At 44.7% G+C, this 21633-nt stretch overlaps 1 protein-coding gene across 4 annotated transcripts; it reads left to right on the top strand.

The window, feature by feature from the left end:
- Nucleotides 1-5437: 5437 nt before the first annotated feature.
- SMIM12 (small integral membrane protein 12) lies at nt 5438-15272 on the top strand. 4 transcript variants are annotated; one of them, XM_075850503.1, is made up of 2 exons: nt 5438-5521; nt 14619-15272. In XM_075850503.1, exon 2 carries the CDS (start codon nt 14674-14676, stop codon nt 14947-14949), a length of 276 nt encoding a protein of 91 aa, XP_075706618.1. In that variant the 5' UTR covers nt 5438-5521; nt 14619-14673; the 3' UTR covers nt 14950-15272. The 4 variants fall into 4 exon arrangements, with proteins under 4 accessions (XP_075706618.1, XP_075706619.1, XP_075706621.1 ...); XM_075850504.1 differs by having other exon boundaries at nt 5511-5598; XM_075850506.1 differs by lacking the exon at nt 5438-5521 and adding an exon at nt 5655-5679.
- Nucleotides 15273-21633: the final 6361 nt, after the last annotated feature.

The raw sequence follows: 21633 nt of genomic DNA, 5'->3' as shown, positions 1-21633 counted from the left end.
AGCAGAGGAGAAAGCTGTCCATCAGCAGAGGAGAAAGCTGTCCATCAGCAGGGGAGAAAGCTGTCCATCAGGAGGGGAGAAAGCTGCCCATCAGCAGGGGAGAAAGCTGTCCATCAGCAGAGGAGAAAGCTGTCCATCAGCAGGGGGGGAAGCTGTCCATCAGGAGGGGAGAAAGCTGCCCATCAGCAGGGGAGAAAGCTGCCCATCAAAAGGGGAGAAAGCTGCCCATCAGCAGGGGAGAAAGCTGTCCATCAGCAGGGGAGAAAGCTGTCCATCAGCAGGGGAGAAAGCTGCCCAACAGCAGGGGAGAAAGCTGCCCATCAGCAGGGGAGAAAGCTGCCCATCAGCAGGGGAGAAAGCTGTCCATCAGCAGGGGAGAAAGCTGTTTATCAGCAGGGGAGAAAGCTGTCCATCAGCAGAGGAGAAAGCTTTCCATCAGCAGAGGAGAAAGCTGTCCATCAGCAGAGGAGAAAGCTGTCCATCAGCAGAGGAGAAAGCTGTCCATCAGCAGAGGAGAGAGCTGTCCATCAGCAGAGGAGAAAGCTGTCCATCAGCAGGGGAGAAAGCTGTAAATCAGCAGGGGGGAAGCTGTCCATCAGCAGGGGAGAAAGCTGTCCATCAGCAGGGGAGAAAGCTGCCCATCAGCAGGGGAGAAAGCTGTCCATCAGCAGGGGAGAAAGCTGTCCATCAGCAGAGGAGAAAGCTGTCCATCAGCAGGGGGGGGGGAAGCTGTCCATCAGCAGGGGAGAAAGCTGTCCATCAGCAGAGGAGAAAGCTGCCATCAGCATGGGGGGAAGCTGTCCATCAGGAGGGGAGAAAGCTGTCCATCAGCAGGGGAGAAAGCTGTCCATCAGCAGGGGAGAAAGCTGCCCATCAGCAGGGGAGAAAGCTGCCCATCAGCAGGGGAGAAAGCTGCCCATCAGCAGGGGAGAAAGCTGTCCATCAGCAGAGGAGAAAGCTGCCATCAGCATGGGGGGAAGCTGTCCATCAGGAGGGGAGAAAGCTGTCCATCAGCAGGGGAGAAAGCTGTCCATCAGCAGGGGAGAAAGCTGTCCATCAGCAGGGGAGAAAGCTGCCCATCAGCAGGGGAGAAAGCTGTCCATCAGCAGGGGAGAAAGCTGTCCATCAGCAGAGGAGAAAGCTGTCCATCAGCAGAGGAGAAAGCTGTCCATCAGCAGGGGGGGGAAGCTGTCCATCAGCAGAGGAGAAAGCTGTCCATCAGCAGAGGAGAAAGCTGTCCATCAGCAGAGGAGAAAGCTGTCCATCAGCAGGGGAGAAAGCTGCCCATCAGCAGGGGAGAAAGCTGTCCATCAGCAGAGGAGAAAGCTGTCCATCAGCAGGGGGGGGGAAGCTGTCCATCAGGAGGGAGAAAGCTGTCCATCAGCAGGGGAGAAAGCTGCCCATCAGCAGGGGAGAAAGCTGCCCATCAGCAGGGGAGAAAGCTGTCCATCAGCAGGGGAGAAAGCTGTCCATCAGCAGGGGAGAAAGCTGTCCATCAGCAGGGGAGAAAGCTGTCCATCAGCAGAGGAGAAAGCTGTCCATCAGCAGAGGAGAAAGCTGTCCATCAGCAGAGGAGAAAGCTGTCCATCAGCAGAGGAGAAAGCTGTCCATCAGCAGAGGAGAAAGCTGTCCATCAGCAGGGGAGAAAGCTGTCCATCAGCAGGGGAGAAAGCTGTAGATCAGGAGGGGAGAAAGCTGTACATCAGCAGGGGGGGAAGCTGTCCATCAGGAGGGGAGAAAGCTGTCCATCAGCAGGGGAGAAAGCTGCCCATCAGCAGGGGAGAAAGCTGCCCATCAGCAGGGGAGAAAGCTGTCCATCAGCAGGGGAGAAAGCTGCCCATCAGCAGGGGAGAAAGCTGTCCATCAGCAGGGGAGAAAGCTGTCCATCAGCAGAGGAGAAAGCTGTCCATCAGCAGGGGGGGGAAGCTGATCATCAGGAGGGGAGAAAGCTGCCCATCAGCAGGGGAGAAAGCTGCCCATCAGCAGGGGAGAAAGCTGCCCATCAGCAGGGGAGAAAGCTGTCCATCAGCAGGGGAGAAAGCTGTCCATCAGCAGGGGAGAAAGCTGTCCATCAGCAGGTGAGAAAGCTGTCCATCAGCAGAGGAGAAAGCTGTCCATCAGCAGGGGAGAAAGCTGCCCATCAGCAGGGGAGAAAGCTGCCCATCAGCAGGGGAGAAAGCTGTCCATCAGCAGGGGAGAAAGCTGTCCATCAGCAGGGGGGAAGCTGTCCATCAGGAGGGGAGAAAGCTGTCCATCAGCAGGGGAGAAAGCTGCCCATCAGCAGGGGAGAAAGCTGCCCATCAGCAGGGGAGAAAGCTGTCCATCAGCAGAGGAGAAAGCTGTCCATCAGCAGAGGAGAAAGCTGTCCATCAGCGGGGGGGGGGGGGAAGCTGTCCATCAGGAGGGGAGAAAGCTGTCCATCAGCAGGGGAGAAAGCTGCCCATCAGCAGGGGAGAAAGCTGTCCATCAGCAGGGGAGAAAGCTGTCCATCAGCAGGGGAGAAAGCTGTCCATCAGCAGGGGGGAAAGCTGTCCATCAGCAGGGGGGGGGGGAGAGCTGTCCATCAGCAGTGGGTGGTAAGGGGGGAGTCTGCAGCTCACGAATTAGGACTCCTAGCTCACAGGGCGATGCAACTAATAAAGTGTAAATTCCACGTATATCAGACTGTGCTAACATTAACTGACCTGCCACAGCTCTTTTTTTTAAATACAATTGTGCATTAGTGTGATTGGTATAACATTCTAAATACATTTTATTAAAAAAAAGTTTTACTTTTTGCAACTTCTTTTAGGAAGTTGCACCAATGACACTAATGCACAATTTTATTTAAAAAAAAAAAAAAAGATTTCAAAGTTGTACATGGCCTCTATAACGTGGTGACAGATTCCCTTTAAAGAGAACCTTTCACCTGCCCATACACGTGCAGCTGAGTGCAGCATGTAATGGGCAGGGCTTCACAAACACTCTCTCACTATCTTCCTCCATTTCTTACATATCGGTGCCGTTATATTTGGTGCCCGATATTTAAATAACCCCCTGAACAGTCAATGGGGCGTTTCTATCTAACTAAATGGCAAGGGGGCGTTATACTCTTCGCTCTGATACTGTCCAAACAACTACGGACAGTGCCGGGGCGGCTTGCGCTGTGTTCCTTCCCGCGAAAACACACACAGACTGAGAGAGCGCTCTCTGTAGAACCACCAGTCTATGTGTTCTCGCGGGAAGGAACACAGCGCAAGACGGCCTGACACTGTCCGTAGCTGATTGGACAGTGTCAGAGCAAAGAGATCATGCCCCCTTGCCATTTAGTTAGATAGAAACGCCCCACTGACAGTACAGGGGCTTATTTACATATCGGGCACCAAATATAACGGTAAGTAATGGAGGAAGATAGGAAAAAATGTAGAATGAGAGAATTTTTGTGAAGCCTGGCCTATTACATGCTGCACTCAGCTGCACATGTATGGTAAGGTGAAAGGTTGCCTTTAAGGGCATGCGCACACGTAGTGTTTTCAGGCATATTTCGGGGCGTTTACGTCTTGAAAAACGCCTGAAAAAACAGGAGCAGAACGCCTACAAAGATCTGCCCATTGATTTCAATGGGAAATACGTTCTGTTCCGACGGGGCGTTTTTTTCGAAAAATGGTGCGTAAAATGACACCCGTGAAAAAGAAGTGTATGTCACTTCTTGAGCCGGTTTTCATTGACTCTAGAAAAACAGCTCCAAAAACGGCCGTAAAAAAGCTGCGAAAAATGCGAGTGGCTTAAAAAAAAAAGTCTGAAAATCGGGAGCTGTTTTCCCTTGGCTTATTTTTGGCCGTTTTTCGGGCCGTAAACTGCCAAAAAACGACCGAAAAATCGGAAGCATAACTCCTCCTAAAATCTGCCCATTGATTTCAATTGGAAAAACGGCGTTCTGTTCCGACAGGGCGTTTGAAAAAACGGCCGCGAAAAAGAAGTGCATGTCACTTCTTAAGCCGTTTTTGGAGCCGTTTCTCATTGACTCTATGGAAAAACAGCTCCGAAAACGGCCGTGAAAAACACAAGTTCCTAAAAAAACGGCTGAAAATCAGGAGCTGTTTTCCCTTGAAAACAGCTGCGTATTTTCAGTCGTTTTTTGCTAAGCCATGTGAACATACCCTTAGGGTATGTGCACACGATGAGAGGCTTTTACGTCTGAAAAGACAGACAGTTTTCAGGAGAAAACAGCTGCCTCGTTTCAGTCGTAAATGCTGCTCCTAGCATTTTGCGAGGCTTCTCTGACAGCCGTAAATTTTGAGCTGTGCTTCATTGAGTTCAATGAAGAACGGCTCAAATTACGTCTGAAAGAAGTGTCCTGCACTTCTTTTGACGAGGCTGTATTTTTACGCGTCGTCGTTTGACAGCTGTCAAACAACGACGCGTAAATGACAGGTCGTCTGCACAGTACGTCGGCAAACCCATTCAAATGAATGGGCAGATGTTTGCCGACGTATTGTAGCCCTATTTTCAGATATAAAACGAGGCATAATACGCCTCGTTTACGTCTGAAAATAGGTTGTGTGAACCCAGCCTTAGGGGATGTTCACACGGAGTATTTTGGGGGAGGAATATCTGCCTCAAAATTCAGTTTGGAACTCTGAGGCAGATTTTCCTCTCCCTGCACGCCGATTTTCGCCCGCGGCCATTGAGCGCCGCGGGCATAAAACAGCGCGAAATACGCTTTCTCTGCCTCCCATTGAAGTCAATGGGAGGTCAGAGGTGGAAGCGCCCGAAGATAGGGCATGTCGCTTCTTTTTCCCGCGAGGCAGTTTTACTGCTCGCGGGAAAAAGACGCCGACGCCTCCCATTGAAATCAATGGGAGGCGTTCTCGGGCTGTTTTTGCCGAGTTTTGCGACGCGGTTTCCGCGTCAAAAAACTCGGCAAAATACTCCGTGTGAACATAGCCTAAGAGTCAGATGCAGCTGTCCGCCTCCGTTACAAACACTCATTTTTTATTCTATTGTCCGTGCGTGAAGCCATGTTTATTTATTTTTGTTAAATGAGTGTTTTGCTTCTAATAATAATTGTCTTTTGTGTGCAGCTCATCCTTGTTCTTGGTGGTATTCCTTTCCTATGGAATGTATCTGTACATATCACTTCTTGAGCCGTAGAAAAGAAGCTCCAAAAACGCATCAAAAACCGCTTGATGCTTAAAAAACGGATGAAATGCCATTGAAAACGGCTCCGTATTTTAAAGCCGTTTTTCGTTTAGTGTGTGAACATGCCCTTATTCATATTTACCACACGTACGTTACACACACAGCTGTACTGCGTTGCAAAAAACTGTTCTCCAGTGATCTTACGCATACAGAGTTGTTATAGATCAGTTGCATGTCCATCACTGACTCCACACATACATTTCTCCTGAGGATCAGACGTATAAGAATCTGTCCCCTCTGACCTCTACTAGCACTCCTGACAGTCCTCCTGAACATGTGACTGATCACATGGTCATGTCGTCATTGAAGGTCCTTTAGCCTGCCAGGAACTATCATTTAGGTGCGTATTATAAGCAGGGTGCCCGGTATTTGGGCTGTAGTTTGCCCGGTAACCGCTCGGCAGTTATTCTAGTTGAGGTGTGTGTTTCTTGTACATTACGTTAGCACGATCTGATATCTTATTTGCTTTATGACCTTAACATGTGCTACAATGGAGTGGTGAGAAAGCAGTAATCATTTCCTAATAATGTACATTGTACTTGTGTGGTTTACTATAAGCTTTTTCTTTCTTATTTGTGCCCATACAGTTTTAAGCTGCCCTTGTAAACTCTATTCATAGGGTTATCCTACTTATATGCCATTACTGTTTCATACAAGCGACCAATTAAACTGCCACAATTGTCTGGTGGTGGACACCTCTTCATAGGCTGTGTTCACTTTTGAAAGCCCCCCCCCCCCTTTTTTTTATCATCACTGTTTTAGGTGATTCTAAAAATGTCATGAATTGCAGTTTATTGAAGTTTCTGATAGGTGTGCGCTATCCATAGAACCTATATAGTTTGCTAAAATCCGATTCTGACCGTTTAGATAAACTAAGAGCAAGTCCAGTGTGTCTCTAAGGGTATGTGCACACGATGAGAGGCTGCCTCGTTTCAGTCGTAAATGCTCCTCGCATTTTGCCAGGCTTCTCTGACAGCCGTAAATTTTGAGCTGCTCTTCATTGACTTCAATGAAGAACGGCTCAAATTACGTCTGAAAGAAGTGTCCTGCACTTCTTTTGACGAGGCTGTATTTTTACGCGTCGTCGTTTGATAGCTGTCAAACGACGACACGTAAATGACAGGTTGTCTGCACAGTACGTCCGCAAACCCATTCAAATGAATGGGCAGATATTTGCCAACGTATTGTAGCCCTATTTTCAGACGTAAAACGAGGCATAATACGCCTCGTTTACGTCTGAAAATAGGTTGTGTGAACCCAGTCTAACACACAAGACCATGGTAAGGGAATGTTCTCACAGGTTGGATGTGCTGTGCAAAGTACACAGCGTATCCGACCTAGAAAAATCAAATCAAGTGAAGATTATCCCCTAGGACATAAACTTCACTAGACACAAATGAGATGGATCAAGTAAAGATTATGTCCCCCCTGCGTTCACATGTTCCAATCATTTGTGACGATTATGTCCGCCTACGTTTGGATATTCGGGTCAATTGTGCAGATTATGTCCCCCTGTGGTCAGATATTCCAGTCAGTTGTGCAGATTATGTGCCTCTGCGTTTCGGATATTCCAGTCAGTTGTGCAACTTGTTTTTCAGAGGTTTCTAAACACCAAAGTAATGTGTAGCCACTTTTTCAGAGAGATGTGCGATTTTTCAAAGAAAGCCCTTTCTGATGGATTCCCATGATGACGCGCCGTTCTTTTAAATACACTTCCAAGAATATCCATCAGAACATTGGCGGCGAGCGATCCAACGCCGAGGTTGATGGCAGTTTTCGCAGTGCAGATTATTTTCAAGTAAATAGTGCTGTTTTATGAAGTCGATGACATTGGTTTTATTTGTACCAGACATAATAGGCTGGAGTGTCTTCTCCAAAAAATGTCCATCCATTTTAAAATTCTTCTTATAACAAGAATGTCCTTTGTTGCCCATAGCAACCAATCAGAGCCCAGCTTTCATTTTACCTCAGCTCATTAATATATGAAAGCTGTGGGGTTGCTATGGGCAACAAAGGACATTCTTACTATAAGACAGTTTGATAAATCTCCCTAATGTCACTGAGGAAGCAGGGGGACATAAACTTCACTTGTTCAATCAGGGAGGGGGACACAAATTTTACTTGATCCGAAAAAATTATCAAATGATTTTTGCGACTGATTTGCAGCTTTTCCAATGCAGAAAGACACAACGTTTGCAATTTTTTTGCGGCTTTTAGCTCCCCAATGAACTCAATGGGACAAAAGTGCAACAATTCTGTGGCATAAATTGATAAACTGCGGATTAAAAATCTGCACCGTAGGTCGATTTATGAGCCATTTGGGTAGGAACGCACTAGGCGGAATCAGGATGAATACACTGCGTAAAACTACACAGCGTACCCGCCCTGGTAGCCACAGGGAATTCTGTCTGGAAAACCTCACCAAATAGTTTGAACTTACCAGCCCGTAGTCATGGTGACGTGTCTCTCCTGAGCGCAGCCCGGCCTCCTGTGATGATGATGTAGTCTATGTGACCGCTGCAGCATTTGATTGGCTACAGCAGTCACATGGGATGAAACGTCATTCCAGGAGGCTGGACTGCGCTCAGAAGAGAGGATCGCGTCGCTAGGACTACTGCAGGGGGTAAGTATGAGCTTTATTTATTTCAAATTTAAAAATATATATATTTTTTATTTTAAAGTGGCTCTGTCACCAGATTTTGCAACCCCTATCTGCTATTGCAGCAGATAGGCGCTGCAATGTAGATTACAGTAACGTTTTTATTTTTAAAAAACAAGCATTTTTGGCCAAGTTATGACCATTTTTGTATTTATGTAAATGAGGCTTGCAAAAGTCCAAGTGGGCGTGTATTATGTGCGTACATCGGGGCGTTTTTACTACTTTTACTAGCTGGGTGTTGTGTATAGAAGTATCATCCACTTCTCTTCAGAACGCCCAGCTTCTGGCAGTGCAGACACAGCCGTGTTCTCGAGAGATCACGCTGTAACGTCACTCACAGGTCCTGCATCGTGTCGGACGAGTGAGGACACATCGGCACCAGAGGCTACATTTGATTCTGCAGCAGCATCGGCGTTTGCAGGTAAGTCGATGTAGCTACTTACCTGCTGATGCTGCTGCAGAATCATCTGTAGCCTCTGGTGCCGATGTGTCCTCACTCGTCCGACACGATGCAGGACCTGTGAGTGACGTCACAGCGTGATCTGGCAGAAGCTGGGCGTTCTGAAGAGAAGTGGATGATACTTCTCGTCAGAACGCCCAGCTAGTAAAAGAAGTAAAAACGCCCCGATGTACGCACATAATACACGCCCACTTGGACTTTTACTTTTAAACACGCCCAGTTGTACTTTTGCAAGCCTCATTTGCATAAATACAAAAATGGTCATAACTTTGCCAAAAATGCTCGTTTTTTAAAAATAAAACCGTTACTCTTATCTACATTGCAGCGCCTATCTGCTGCAATAGCAGATAGGGGTTGCAAAATCTGGTGACAGAGCCTCTTTAAATTTGCGATTTTTGCTGCAGAATTGCAGCTTTTCTGCCACAAAATTCGCAACACATAGCACTTTGTGGTGGGTTTTACCAACCCATTGAATTCGATGGGGAAAACCCGCAACAGAAAAGCAGCCATTCAAGAGCATTCATTGACATGCTGCGGCATCAAAAACCGCATCGCAGATCAATTTATGAACTTTTTTTTTTGCCAGATTTTTTTCCGCTGCGTGAGGATGAGATTTGTTCAAATCTCACCCACACTGCTGCTACTGTGTATTAGGCTTGATTCACACAAACGTTGTATACGTCGGTATGCTGTGCGTGAAAACAACGGACAGCACATGGACTTATGCAATTCAATGGGGCTATACGGTCATGCGTGATTTTTCACGCAGCGTGTTTCCGTTGCGTGAAACTCGCGGCGTGTCCTATTTTGGTGCATTTTTGCATATCACGCATCAATTGAAGTCAATGGGTGCATGAAAATCACGGACGTCTTCCGGGTGCTGTCCATGATTCACGCACCAGCTGCTAAATAACAAAATAAATGTGCACCAACACTGACCTCAAAAACGGATGCCACACGGAACACACACTGATGGCACACGGAATTGCAACTGAAGAAAAACGCTGCATTTTTTACACGCGCAAAATGGACACGTTCGTGTGAATCTAGCCTTACGCTGCTGATGCAGTGTTTACACTGTGTATTTCTACCCTACCTCCACGGATGTTTTTCACAGCATGTGGATGAAATTTGTTGAAATCTCATCCACTCTGCTGTGATCAATATTATTGCGATTCTGTGCTTGATGAACTTGGATGTGATCGATATTATGGTGATCCTATGTGTGACACACACAGGACCTGCTCCCGGCTGAGTCAGATTCAGCTGATCGCAAACGTTACAGCTTCTATGTATATAGGATACATGGAAGCTTTATCGGGAAAAACGAAACAAAAGTTTTAATAAGTCAATTAAAAAAATGTTTCGAATCACCCAAAGCATTGACTTAAAAATAATACCAAAAAAAAAAGCAGTGCGTTCAAAAGTGTACATAGCTTTTAACCCCTTAAAATTAACCTGTCACTAGGTTTGGAGCCACTAAACCACCAGCATGTCATTATTGAGCTGAGGTTTAGGCCGGGTTCCCAAGTTGCGTAAAACGCTGCAGAATTTCTGCAACAAAATTCTGTGCGGAAATTCCGCATCATTTACTGTAGCCGCAAAGTGGATGAGATTAAGAAAATCTCATGCCCACGCTGCGTAAACATTAATTGACCTGCAGTGTGGAATTTCAATCTGCAGCATGCCAATTTATGCTGCGTTTTTGTTGATTTCCTGTTTCGGGTTTTCCCCATTTGAATTTAATGGGGATGCAAAACCTGCGACAGAAAGCCAAGTGTTGCGACTTTTGCAGCGGAATCGCAGCGATTTATTTCTCTTTTTAGTCAGCTTGCATCCCCCCCCATTAATTTTTTTAAAATAAAAGTGATCAAAAACTCGCATGTACCCAAAGATGGTACAAATAAAAACTACCGCAAAAAGATATTCCCCACACCGCTACATCAACAAATAAATTAATAAAAATAATGCGTCCTCTAAACAATTTTGTTTTCTTTTAACAAAGAGTTTATACTTTTGTTAAAGTAGTAAACTATATAAATTTGGCATTGTTGTAATCGTATTGACCTGCAGTTAACATGCCGTTTTTTTCCGCCGCTTTTTAATACATTTTATGGTACAATAAATGGTGCTGTTAAAAATGACAACCGTTTTTTTTTTATTTTTTATTTTTTTTATTTTCTCCCCACATTTTAAGAGGCTTAGCTTTTTTCCGTTTCCGTTGACACAGACGTATGAGGGTTGTTTTTTGATCATACCATTAAGGCCTGATTCACACAAACATGTTAAAAGTCCGTGGGACGGCAATTGAAACAGCGACCGTCCCACGGACCTATGTTATTCAATGTGGCCGTTCACACAGCCGTTGTTTCAACGGACCGTGTGAAGGGTCCGTGGGAAAATAGGACATGTCCCATCTTTTCACGCATCCCTCCATAGACTCTCAACTGTGGGGGATGCGTGACATCGCGTCCCGCAGCGCTGAGCACGGATGTACCTCGGACGTGAAAAACAGTAGTTTTTCATGTCCGAGATGCGCAGCGTTCGTGTGAATCAGGTCTAAATGTAGTGAGAAAATTCTCACCATGTTCTGAGACCCATAACCTTTTTATTTTTGTATCGATTGAGCTCTGTGGAGGGCTTGCTTTTTGCGGGGTGAGCTGTCGTTTTTATTAGTAAAATTTTAGGGTGCATACGACTTTTTTTGATCACTTTTTATTTCATTTTTGTGGTGAAGGGAGCAGACCGAAAATAATCAATTCTGGCATTGTGAATTTTATTTTTTTTTCCTACAGCATTCACCCTGCTTCTTAATTAACATAGTTCTTTAATAGTGCAGCGATACCAATTATGCTGGATTCACTCGAGCATGTTCAGTCCGTAAAGGACGGAACGTATTTCGGCCGCAAGTCCCGGACCGAACACACTGCAGGGAGCCGGCTCCTAGCATCATACTTATGTACGATGCTAGGAGTCCCTGCCTCTCTGCCGGACAACTGTCCCGTACTGAAATCATGTTTTCTGTATGGGACAGTAGTTCCACGGAGAGGCAGGGACTCCTAGCATCGTACAGAACTATCATGCTAGTAGCCCGGCTCCCTGCAGTGTGTTCGGTCCGGGACTTGCGGCCGAAATAAGTTGCGTCCTTAACGGACGTAACATAGTCGTGTGAATCCAGCCTAAATCTTGGCCTCTGACGAAGCTTAAGGCTGGGTTCACACGACCTATTTTCAGACGTAAACGAGGCGTATTATGCCTCATTTTTCCGTCTGAAAATAGGGCTACAATACGTCGGCAAACATCTGCCCATTCATTTGAATGGGTTTGCCAACGTACTGTGCAGACAACCTGTCATTTACGCGTCGCGTAAAAATACAGCCTCGGCAAAAGAAGTGCAGGACACTTCTTTCAGACGTAATTTGAGCCGTACTTCATTTAACTCAATGAAGCACAGCTCAAAATTTACGGCTGTCAGAGAAGCCTCGCAAAATGCTAGGAGGAGCATTTACGGCTGAAACGAGGCAGCTGTTTTCTCCTGAAAACAGTCTGTCATTTCAGCCGTAAAAGCCTCTCATCGTGTGCACATACCCTAAAGGGTAACTAAACGTTCAACAAACTTCTGACATGTCATAGTGACATGTCAGAAGTTTTGATTGGTAGGGGTCCGAGCACCGAGACCACCACCAATCCCTATAACAAAGCGGCAGAAATGTTCGTGTGAGCGCTGAGCCTCTTTATTTCTGTTCGGCTTTTTCAAGAAAGCGGATATAGTGGTGTACGGGCTCATAGACTTTCTATTGAGCCCGTACACCGCTACATTGATTTCCGGAAAAAGCCAAACAGAAATAAAGCGGCTCAGCGCTCACACAAGCACTTCTGCCGCTTCGTTAAAGCGATTGGTGGGGGTCTCAATGCTTGGACTATGACATGTCATAAGTTTGTTGAACGTCTATTTACCCTTTAAGGCCCAGTTTACGCTGAGTTTTTTGGTGCTGATTTTGATGCGAAAACCGGGTCATAAAACTGCTTTAACCTCCTTTCCTTCATTTCAATGGGAGGCAGAAGCGTGTTTCTCCCGTACAGTGTTCTTTCTTGCCGCGGTACCGCCTCTGACCTCCTGTTGAAATCAATGGGAGGCATAGAAAGCGTTTTCCGTGGTGTTTTTTGCCCACGGCCCTCTAGCCGCAACAACTGTGGCAAGAAAGTGCAGGTAGGTCAAAATCTGCGGCAGTTTTTTTTCTACCTCCAAATTCGTCCATGTGAACAGGGCCCAAGGGTGGATTCACATGTGTCAGATTATGTTGCAGAAATTTCTGCAACTGAAAATCAGTGCCACTCATCTAGATGGCGTTATTTCAGCAGCAAGCGCATGGATTTCTGCAAGATCCCTTCAGATGAATGAAATTCGTCCATGTGAACAGGGCCCAAGGGTGGATTCACATGTCAGATTATGTTGCAGAAATTTCTGCAACTGAAAATCAGTGCCACTCATCTAGATGGCGTTATTTCAGCAGCAAGCGCATGGATTTCTGCAAGATCCCTTCAGATGAATGAAACAGATTTTCAGGCGCAGAAATTTCTGCCGCGTGTGAATCCGCCATAATAGTAGGTCACAGAAGGCAGACCTGGATGCCTTCACTAGGCCTCCGGCTGCCGTTACAACTGATCGGCACCCCAGTCTTTGTCTAACTACTCAGATGCCGCAGCCACTTTTAACCGCAGCATCTAAGGGGTTAAAAGTAGGGAATCAAAGTTATCTCTGATCCCGCCTGTTGCAGGTGGATGTTGGCTGTATAAAACATCCGACACCTGCCTGGTCTGGTTCGAGCTCACTTCCTGTGACAGAGCACTAGGGATTAATCAGACTGTTCACACTGGCATCATGATTCCGTTTTTACAGGATCCAATATGGACATGACAGATTTTTTTATCCATTTTTGAATGGATCCTAATGGAACCTGACTGATCCCAATGACTTATAACAGGTCTCTCAGAATTCAGTTGGCTTTTTATTTTAGTTTTTTTTAACCTTCCTGTCAAAACACAGCGCAACTTAACGTAAAATCTAAGTTAGTCACTACGTACAGCTTCTGGCCATCAGTAGTATCAATGATCTGCACGTTCAGGAAGACTCAGATCATATCCTCCCAGAATCACCACTTGCCCTATGTAACACTTGCAATTATGTTGCCAGAGGTTTCTATGAGGGTATGTTCACACAGGCTAATTTTGGGCGTTTTTCGAGCCGTAAACGGCCGAAAAGTCGTAAGCAGAACGGCTCCAAACAACTGCGTTCTGTTCCGACGGGCCGGTTTTTACGCGGCTGTTTTGAAAAATGGCTGCGTAAAAAAACGGCCGCAAAAAAAGTGCAGGTTGCACAACTCTGTATTTTCAGATGCTTTTAGTCTGGCATGTGACCATACCCTTAGAACAAGACAAGTGCAGAAACATTTGCATAGTGCGGTTAGTGACAGGGAACTAAACACTTAAGGGCCGGTTTACATCAGCGTTCACTTTCCGTTAAGGGATTCCGTCTGAGGTTTCCGTTGAGTGAACCCCTCAACGGAAAGTCAAATGGAAACCTTCGCTTCCGTTTGCATCACCATTGATATCAATGGTGACGGAAACATTGCTAATGGTTTCCGTTTTTTTGACCGAATTGATTGCGCTATTGATTCCGTCACAAAAACAGAAACCTGCCGGAATGGTGACAAATGGAAACCATTAGCAATATTTCCGTCAGCATTGATATCAATGGTGATGCAAACGGAAGCTAAGGTTACCGTTTGCCTTTCTGTTGAGGGGTTCACAAGACGGAAAACTCCTACGGAACCCCTCAACGGAAAGCCAACGCTGATGTGAACAGGCCCTTACTTGTAGTAACCGGAATACCCCTTTATCACTTATCCACTGGCCTTGATTGGAGATAACAGCTCGGATCAGAGTTTTTAAATCCTTAGATATTACAGTCCATATCAACCGCGGCACCTAAGGAGGTTAACAGACGGATGGGGCTACCTCTTTCCCCCCATTGGCGCCTCCAGGTCTGCCATGTGTATGTGCCTATTAGGCCTTGCGCTCGACTGTTTCTGTCAGCCCCATAGTATTGAATGGAGCGTTACCGTGCCTGCTCAATTTGAACTTCTCCTACCTGTCATCTTGCAGTTAGACCCCCCACCAATCTAGCATTTTTTCACCTATCCAGTGGATAGGTGAAAAATGCTGGAATACCCCTTTAACTATATCAAACCGGTAATTATACTGTAAATCAAGTGTTACAGTAATTAATTTATATTTTCGTCTTCTTTATATCTGTAGGTCTTCACTTGGATTTGGCCTTCTTCTCGATAACATTACAGATACCTGAGGAACCATGTGGCCTGTGTTATGGGTTGCCCTAAGGACATATGCCCCGTATGTTACTTTTCCAGTGGCACTTGTGGTTGGTGCAGTAGGATACCAACTGGAGTGGTTTATTCGTGGGACACCACAACAGACTGTGGAGGAGCAGAGCATTCTGGAAAAGAGAGAGGAAAGGGCATTACAAGAAGCAGCAGGACGTGATCTTACTAAAGTCATCAGCTTAAAAGAAAAGATGGAATTTACCCCTAAGGCTGTTCTCAACCGCAATAGACAGGAGAAAAGTTAACAAGACTTTATGCCTTACTCTTCCTGCAAATGCATTGGAGTATATTACCAGAGTAACACTAAGAAAACCTTCCGTAAAAGCGCAAAAGTGACTCTGGAAACTCGTGAATGAGGTCATAACATGCAATATTGGATTAATTTTTTTGCTACATCAATGCCATGGTGGTTTGTCATTCAATAATCAGAATGTCACAAATTTTATAATTACAGTTGCATGTCCTATAATATTATCACCTACATGGTTCTTATATATAGATATATATCTATATATATTATTTTTTCAGGAATATTTTACTTCTAAATAAACTTAAAGAAGATGTGCAAGTTTATTGGTACCTCTAAAACTAGCTGTGAGATTCCACAGGGATCTTTAAGGGAACATGTCAGCAGTAATGTAAGCATCCCTGGTGGCCTAGAGGAGGGGTTAAGGCCAATCCCTTGTGATCTAGGGCAGTAAAAATGGTTAATTTAAACATCCCTCTTGGTCTAATATCAGTATCCCTGGTGGTATAGGGCAGTAAGGGGTTAATCTCAGTATCCATGGTGATCTAAAACCGTAAGGGTAGGAATAACACCTGAGGAATACTGTGCGTAAAAGTACACAGCATATCCCTCCTGGAAGCTGCAGGGAATTGTGCAGTTTTTTGAGCGGAAATCCTGCAGGAATAGTAAAAAAAAAAAAAAGTTTATACTTACCGTAGTCATGGCGTGGCGACACATCCTTCTCTTCTGAGCATAGCACGGCCTCCTGGGACGACGCTGTAGTCAATGTGATCGCAGCAGCCTTAGATTTGCTGCAGCAGTCACATGGGATGAAATGAGGATCGTATGACTACGGCTGGGGGTAAGTATAAGCTTTTTTTTTTTTTTTACTAAAACAAAAGTTGTTTTTTTTTACATTTCATTTGTGATTCTTGCAACGGAATCAAAGCGTTTCCTCCACAGAAGTTGCAACGCATAGCTCTTTGTTGCGGGTTTTACCTCCCCATTGAATTCAATGAGGAATATTCGCAACAGAAGAGCAGCGATTCCACAGCACAAATTCACATTCTGCGGGTTAAAAAAAACACACCACAGGTCAATTTATGAATGGTATTTTTTTTCCTGTGTGTGTGGATGAGATCTGTTCAAATCTCCACCACACTGCTGCTACTGTAATACGCTGCGGATTTCCCGCAGTTAAATCTGTTGCGGAAAGTTTGCAGCGTTTATGCCCAGTGTGTTTCTATCCTAAGGCATTTTGAGTTTGATATACTAGTACTCTAATGTTGGCAGTGTCCGAAATAATCTGGGTGTATTGGTAGAGGAGGATGAGGAAAAAGTCCAATCTATTAGATGCCGCCTTCTCCACCTTACACAGGAAAATTCAATGACTGATGACATGATTAGGGATAAAGTAAATTCTCCATTAAATGTCACCTGCCTAAGGCCTCATGCACACGACCGTAATTTTCACCCGTAATTACGGATGAAATTGCGGACCCTTTCATTTCTATTGGCCACAGACACCGTTCTGTATATTTACGGATCTGTGTCCGGGCCATAGAAATGGTCTGCAAATTATAGAAAATGTCCTATTCTTTTCTGCAATTGTGTAACGGACTCGCCCATAGAAGTCAATGGGCGTTTCTGAAATCGCGGACGCCTATGGATGTGTAGCTGTCGAATCTGTATTTGCGGACAGTAAAAAACTATTCCGGCCGTGTGCATGAGACCTAACCCGTCAAGACGTGCAGCGTCGCCTTAAAAATAGTAAAATAGACAAAATGCCGGGTGCAGGAATTAAGTACCGTGATAGAATCCTTAAATATCAGAAATAAGGGTCTGTCTATCATGGCTGGGTCTGTTTCACAGGACTGGCGCATAGCAAATGTGGTGCCAGTATTCAAAAAGGGGTCCAAAATTGAGCCTGGAAACTATAGACCTGTAAGTTTAACCTCCATTGTGGGTAAAATATTTGAAAGTTTTCTAAGAAATGTTATCCTGGAGTATTTAAATGAAAGTAAACTTATAACGCAGCATCCGCATGGGTTTATGAAGGATCGGTCCTATCAAATTAATCTGAGATGTGGTGAATGTAGACTTTTCAAAGCTGCTTGATGCTGTTCTGTCTAAAGGATTGGTATATAAAATGAAAATTCTGGGACTGGGAGAAAATATGTGTAATTGGGTCCATAATTGCCTCAGTGATAGAAAACAGAGGGTTGTTATCAATGGTACATGCTCAGAGTGGGTCACCGTTACCATTGGGGGTCCACAGGGGTCAGTATTGGGCCCTCTTCTTTTTAATGTTTATTAATGACCTTGCAGAGGGTTTACATAGTATTAGCTAATACTGAAATTATACTAAGCTCTGTAATCAACACAGAGGAGGATAATGTAATGCTACAGAGGGATTTGGGGAAATTGGATAAATATTAGACTTACCCAGAATTTTTGTGCTTCTTAGTCCAGACCGGCCTCCTGGGATTACGTTTCATCCCATGTGACCGCTGCAGTGGTCACATAGGATGAAAGTTATCCAAGGGCTGCAGAATGTCATGACATTGGAGGGACGCTCCGCCATGGTAAGTATAGCCATTTTTATTATTTTTTTAGTTGCAGGATTTCTGCAGTGGACGTTCCGGGCGAAAAACTGCACCACAAGCAACAGGGTGGATACGTTGTGTACTTTTACACAACTAGTACACGTGATCTCGTTTTTCTAGATCACTTGTACTAGCGATCTTGCTTCTAGCAGCAGTACTGACTGTGTAAAGTCTGTGCTGTCGGCTGCTCATAACTCTAAAAGAGGGAGACAGAGCGTCCCTGCTTGTCTCCATGGCTCCTGTATCTAATATTCTCATTGTTTACTGATTGACAGCAATGAGCTTCTCACGTGTTGGCCACAACGGTATAAATACTCAGCATTATCTGTATATAGATACCCTGTACATTAAACATAGCAGCACGTTCACTATATACATTGTACAGCATCAATTGACATTATACAAATACTAAAAAAAACTGGTTTCCAACGCCAATAAAGAAGTCCATAACAATGTACGTTTTTGAGAGTCTTCCCCTTATCCAGAACGGCCTTTAGCACTGTAGGATTCTATAGCGCTAATGCCCGTTCTGGATAAGGGAGCTGCGGAGATGAGCAGGATGCTCTGTCTTCCCCTGAAGAGTTATAAGCAGCCAGCAACATGTACCTTACTTAGTCCATGCTGCTGCTAGAAGCAAGAAAAGCGAATACAAACTATTTAGAAAAGCTATTGTAGTGCACACTCCTGCACTATAATAGTTTTTCATTGAAAGTGGAGGTACGCTTTAACGTTAGCCGCTTGTTTGAGGCAGCTGCTGCCAAGGCAAAGTAAATCACTAGTCAGACCGCATATGGAATATTGTGTACAATTTCGGGCACCTGTGTATAAGAAGGACATGGCTGAACTAGAGCGGGTGCAAAGAAGGGCGACCAAGGTAATTATTGGAATTCTTCAGTACCAAGAAAAGTTATCAAACTTGGGGCTATTTAGTTTAGATAAAAGATGGTTTAGGGGCGATCTAATTACAATGTACAAATCTATAAATGGACAGTACAGAGATCTTTCTAATGATGTTTTAATACCTAGGCCTGTAACAAGGACAAGGGGGCATCCTCTACATGTTAAGGAAAAAAGGTTTCACTATCATCACAGATGGGGATTCTTTACTGTGAGAGCAGTGAGACTATGGAAAACTGCCACGGGATGTTGTGATGGTTGGTTATTTCAACAAGTTCAAGAAGGGCCTGAAAGTCTTTCTTGAAAAATCTAATATTACAAGTTATGAGTAGTAGATTCTGGGATGGGATTAATTCTGATTTCCATTATTTGGAGTCATGGAGGAATTTTTACCCTAAGGAGGCAATTGGTAATTGGATTATGGGTTGGTTTTGTTGGACCTGGTGTATTTTTTCAACCTTATCAAGTATGAAACTTCAGTAAAGTGTTAATGTCCGCAACCTTTGTTGCGTAGGGCAATAAGGAGTAAGGGATTAATGTCAGCATCGCTGTTGGTCTAGAGCGGCAAGTGGTTAATTTCAGTTTCCAGGATGATCTGTCTGGTGTGGTGAAGGGGATAACCATATCTATCTATCTGGTGTGGTGTCTAATGGGTTACTCGCCCCCACAGGCTCCAATGATGTCTATACTCTCAAAGAAAGCAAAATGAACAGAGTTTAAAGAAGGGTAGAAAAGACTCAGCGGCTGTGATTAAGCAGTCGCAGGGTTCCCTCTGTTCAGGCAGGCTGGAGAACTTTGCTTGATCACTCTCAAATGAGAGCCACCTGAGCCTGGAGTGGACGGAGCTAAAATTTTCACCTGCAATTATTACCGGTGAAAATGTAATACGGTCTTTTGGTATCAATTACTGGGCAGGCTAGTCACTTACCAATGACACCTGAGATATTATCTGCCACATTACATTTGCAGTCCATATGAATACAGTGAGCCTAGTAAGAGTCGCATGTAAAGGCAACTTTTATTGACTGTTGCGCATCAAATATATCATTCTGAAAAACATGGGGAGAAATTTATCAAAACTGGTGCAAATGAAAAGTGGAGTAATTGCAAAATGACCCACAAAGGGAAAGGTATTATGGCGCTACATGTGTATATGTCGATGAAAGCTTTGACATATTCTATGGGGCCTGAGCGTGCTAGAAGGTGTGTCAGCAGTTAAACATTGTGATTAGTAAGTGATGTACTTGGTCAGGATGGGTGAGGCTGGTAGGTGTGACATCAGTAGTTGTCCTAGTCAGAATATAGCAAATAAATAGCAGAGCATATGCAATTGACACGGAATTAATAAGGAACCTGAATTATAACATAAACAATAAAGGCATCCATATGAGAGATTAATGATAAAATACTTCATATTCGTGGGTTAAACATTGTGGTTCTATTGTCTGTAGGATAGGGGTCCAGTTGGCTTATTTTTCTTTTAGACGCTGTATCCGGTTAATCCCCCCCCCCACATGGGATAAGAATGTGTTCCAAAACGTGAAAACTTATTAGCCACACAGGTGCACCGGTAGGGGTAACATTGTTTTTTTTTTTTTGCACCGTATGGTCCTCCATTGAGGATCAATTATCCCATACACTACTATCCGAGGACTGCACAGTCCTCAACACGAAGGTTAACAAATTATTAACAGAATTCAAGGGTGAGCTGGAATTCAAGAAAAGAACCAAGTTCATGCGTGACACCGAGGATTACTTATGGAAACAACTTAAGAGATGGCAGAACCCTGGTGCACCACACAGAACCATTCTTCAAGACCCAATTATTCCTACAACGACTAACTTTCATCAAGTTCTAGAAGCGAATTTGGATCTTACCGGCAGAATCTTTTTTTTTTAGGACGAAGACACAGAGGACATCACCGGGGAGAAGCCACAAGGGATGAGCAAACAAGTATCCAGACAAGATCACAGGTAGGCCTGATCCAATAGTGTACAATATCTCATCCAGAAAACTGTCCCTCTGTAAACAATCTTCTCCAGAAGGGTCTATTGTACTGTTCCACTCCCTCCCTGCACACTTTTATATTGGATCAAGAACTACACTGACTTTTAGGATACTTAGATTTAAAGCTAATTTTTCTCAGATGAATCCAATGACGAACAGCTCAGAAAGCAACACAGAAACACTTATGTCTTTCTCCCTTAAAGAACCAGGACTTTATCTACGGAGTTTAACATTACCATCCCATTGAGACTTACATCTCATTTGTAAAAAGAGACATAACCAATACCCTCGATCAAATATACAGTCGAGTTTTATATACAATGGAACTACTCTTTGGAGGAAAGACGGTGTCATGTTGGGTACGTGGCCCCACTGGGCCGTACCGCCTTGACGGTATGGCAGCTAGCCAACAGGTCACAGGACAAAGTCTATAGTTCAATAGGTGTACTCTGTGGTAACTTTCAGACAGTAGCTGGACAGGCTCAGACAGGACTTTGGCAGCAGGCAGGCTTGGTGTAGCGGAGCAGGCATAGACTCAGCGCAGCACGACTCCAATACTATACGGCACTTGGACCAAGATAACACGAGATACAGGAAGCAGGAACGGGAACACTGGAACTGGAAGACACTTAAGGGACCATTTGCATAGACGAACATAGGTAACGACAACAAAGCTCAGGCAAGGCTGAAAGGGGTAGAGCCCTTCTTATAGTCCAGGATCATGGGCTAATTAATTAACAGATTCAGGTGGCCCTTTAAGACCGAACACGAGCGTGTGCGCGCACCCTACGGGACACAGCAGAGCGAAGCGGGACCATGGCTGTGGCCGTCAGGGGCTGAGTAAACCTGACGGTCCGTGGCCATGGATGTTACAGACGGGTACTTGATTTGCTACTCAAAGACAAGGACTTGATCATAAAACCTGCGGACAAAAGGGGAAATCGTTGTAATGAATAAAATTATTACATCCCATTATATCAACTAAATTACAGAGCCACCTATACCCCAATTAGTAGAGATCCTACAGGAGACATAGCAAGGGAAATCAAATGTACCCTAGACACGTACCAAGAGAAGGGCATTATAGACACCAAACGCAAAGAATTCCTAACAAACCACGACCCTGTCATCTCTGTAATTTAGACAGTACCCAAAATACACAAAAACTTCCATCAACTCCCAGGTCGCCCCC

Source organism: Rhinoderma darwinii, chromosome 2 (genome assembly GCF_050947455.1).
Source record: "Rhinoderma darwinii isolate aRhiDar2 chromosome 2, aRhiDar2.hap1, whole genome shotgun sequence".
Lineage (NCBI taxonomy): Eukaryota > Metazoa > Chordata > Amphibia > Anura > Rhinodermatidae > Rhinoderma > Rhinoderma darwinii.
Note: the sequence above shows the minus strand (reverse complement) of the source record. Positions and strands in the feature narration are given on the sequence as shown.

Excerpts from the sequence above, each read along its gene's own strand:
- SMIM12 (XM_075850503.1), top strand. The coding sequence starts at position 14,674 with ATGTGGCCTGTGTTATGGGTTGCCCTAAGGACATATGCCCCGTATGTT.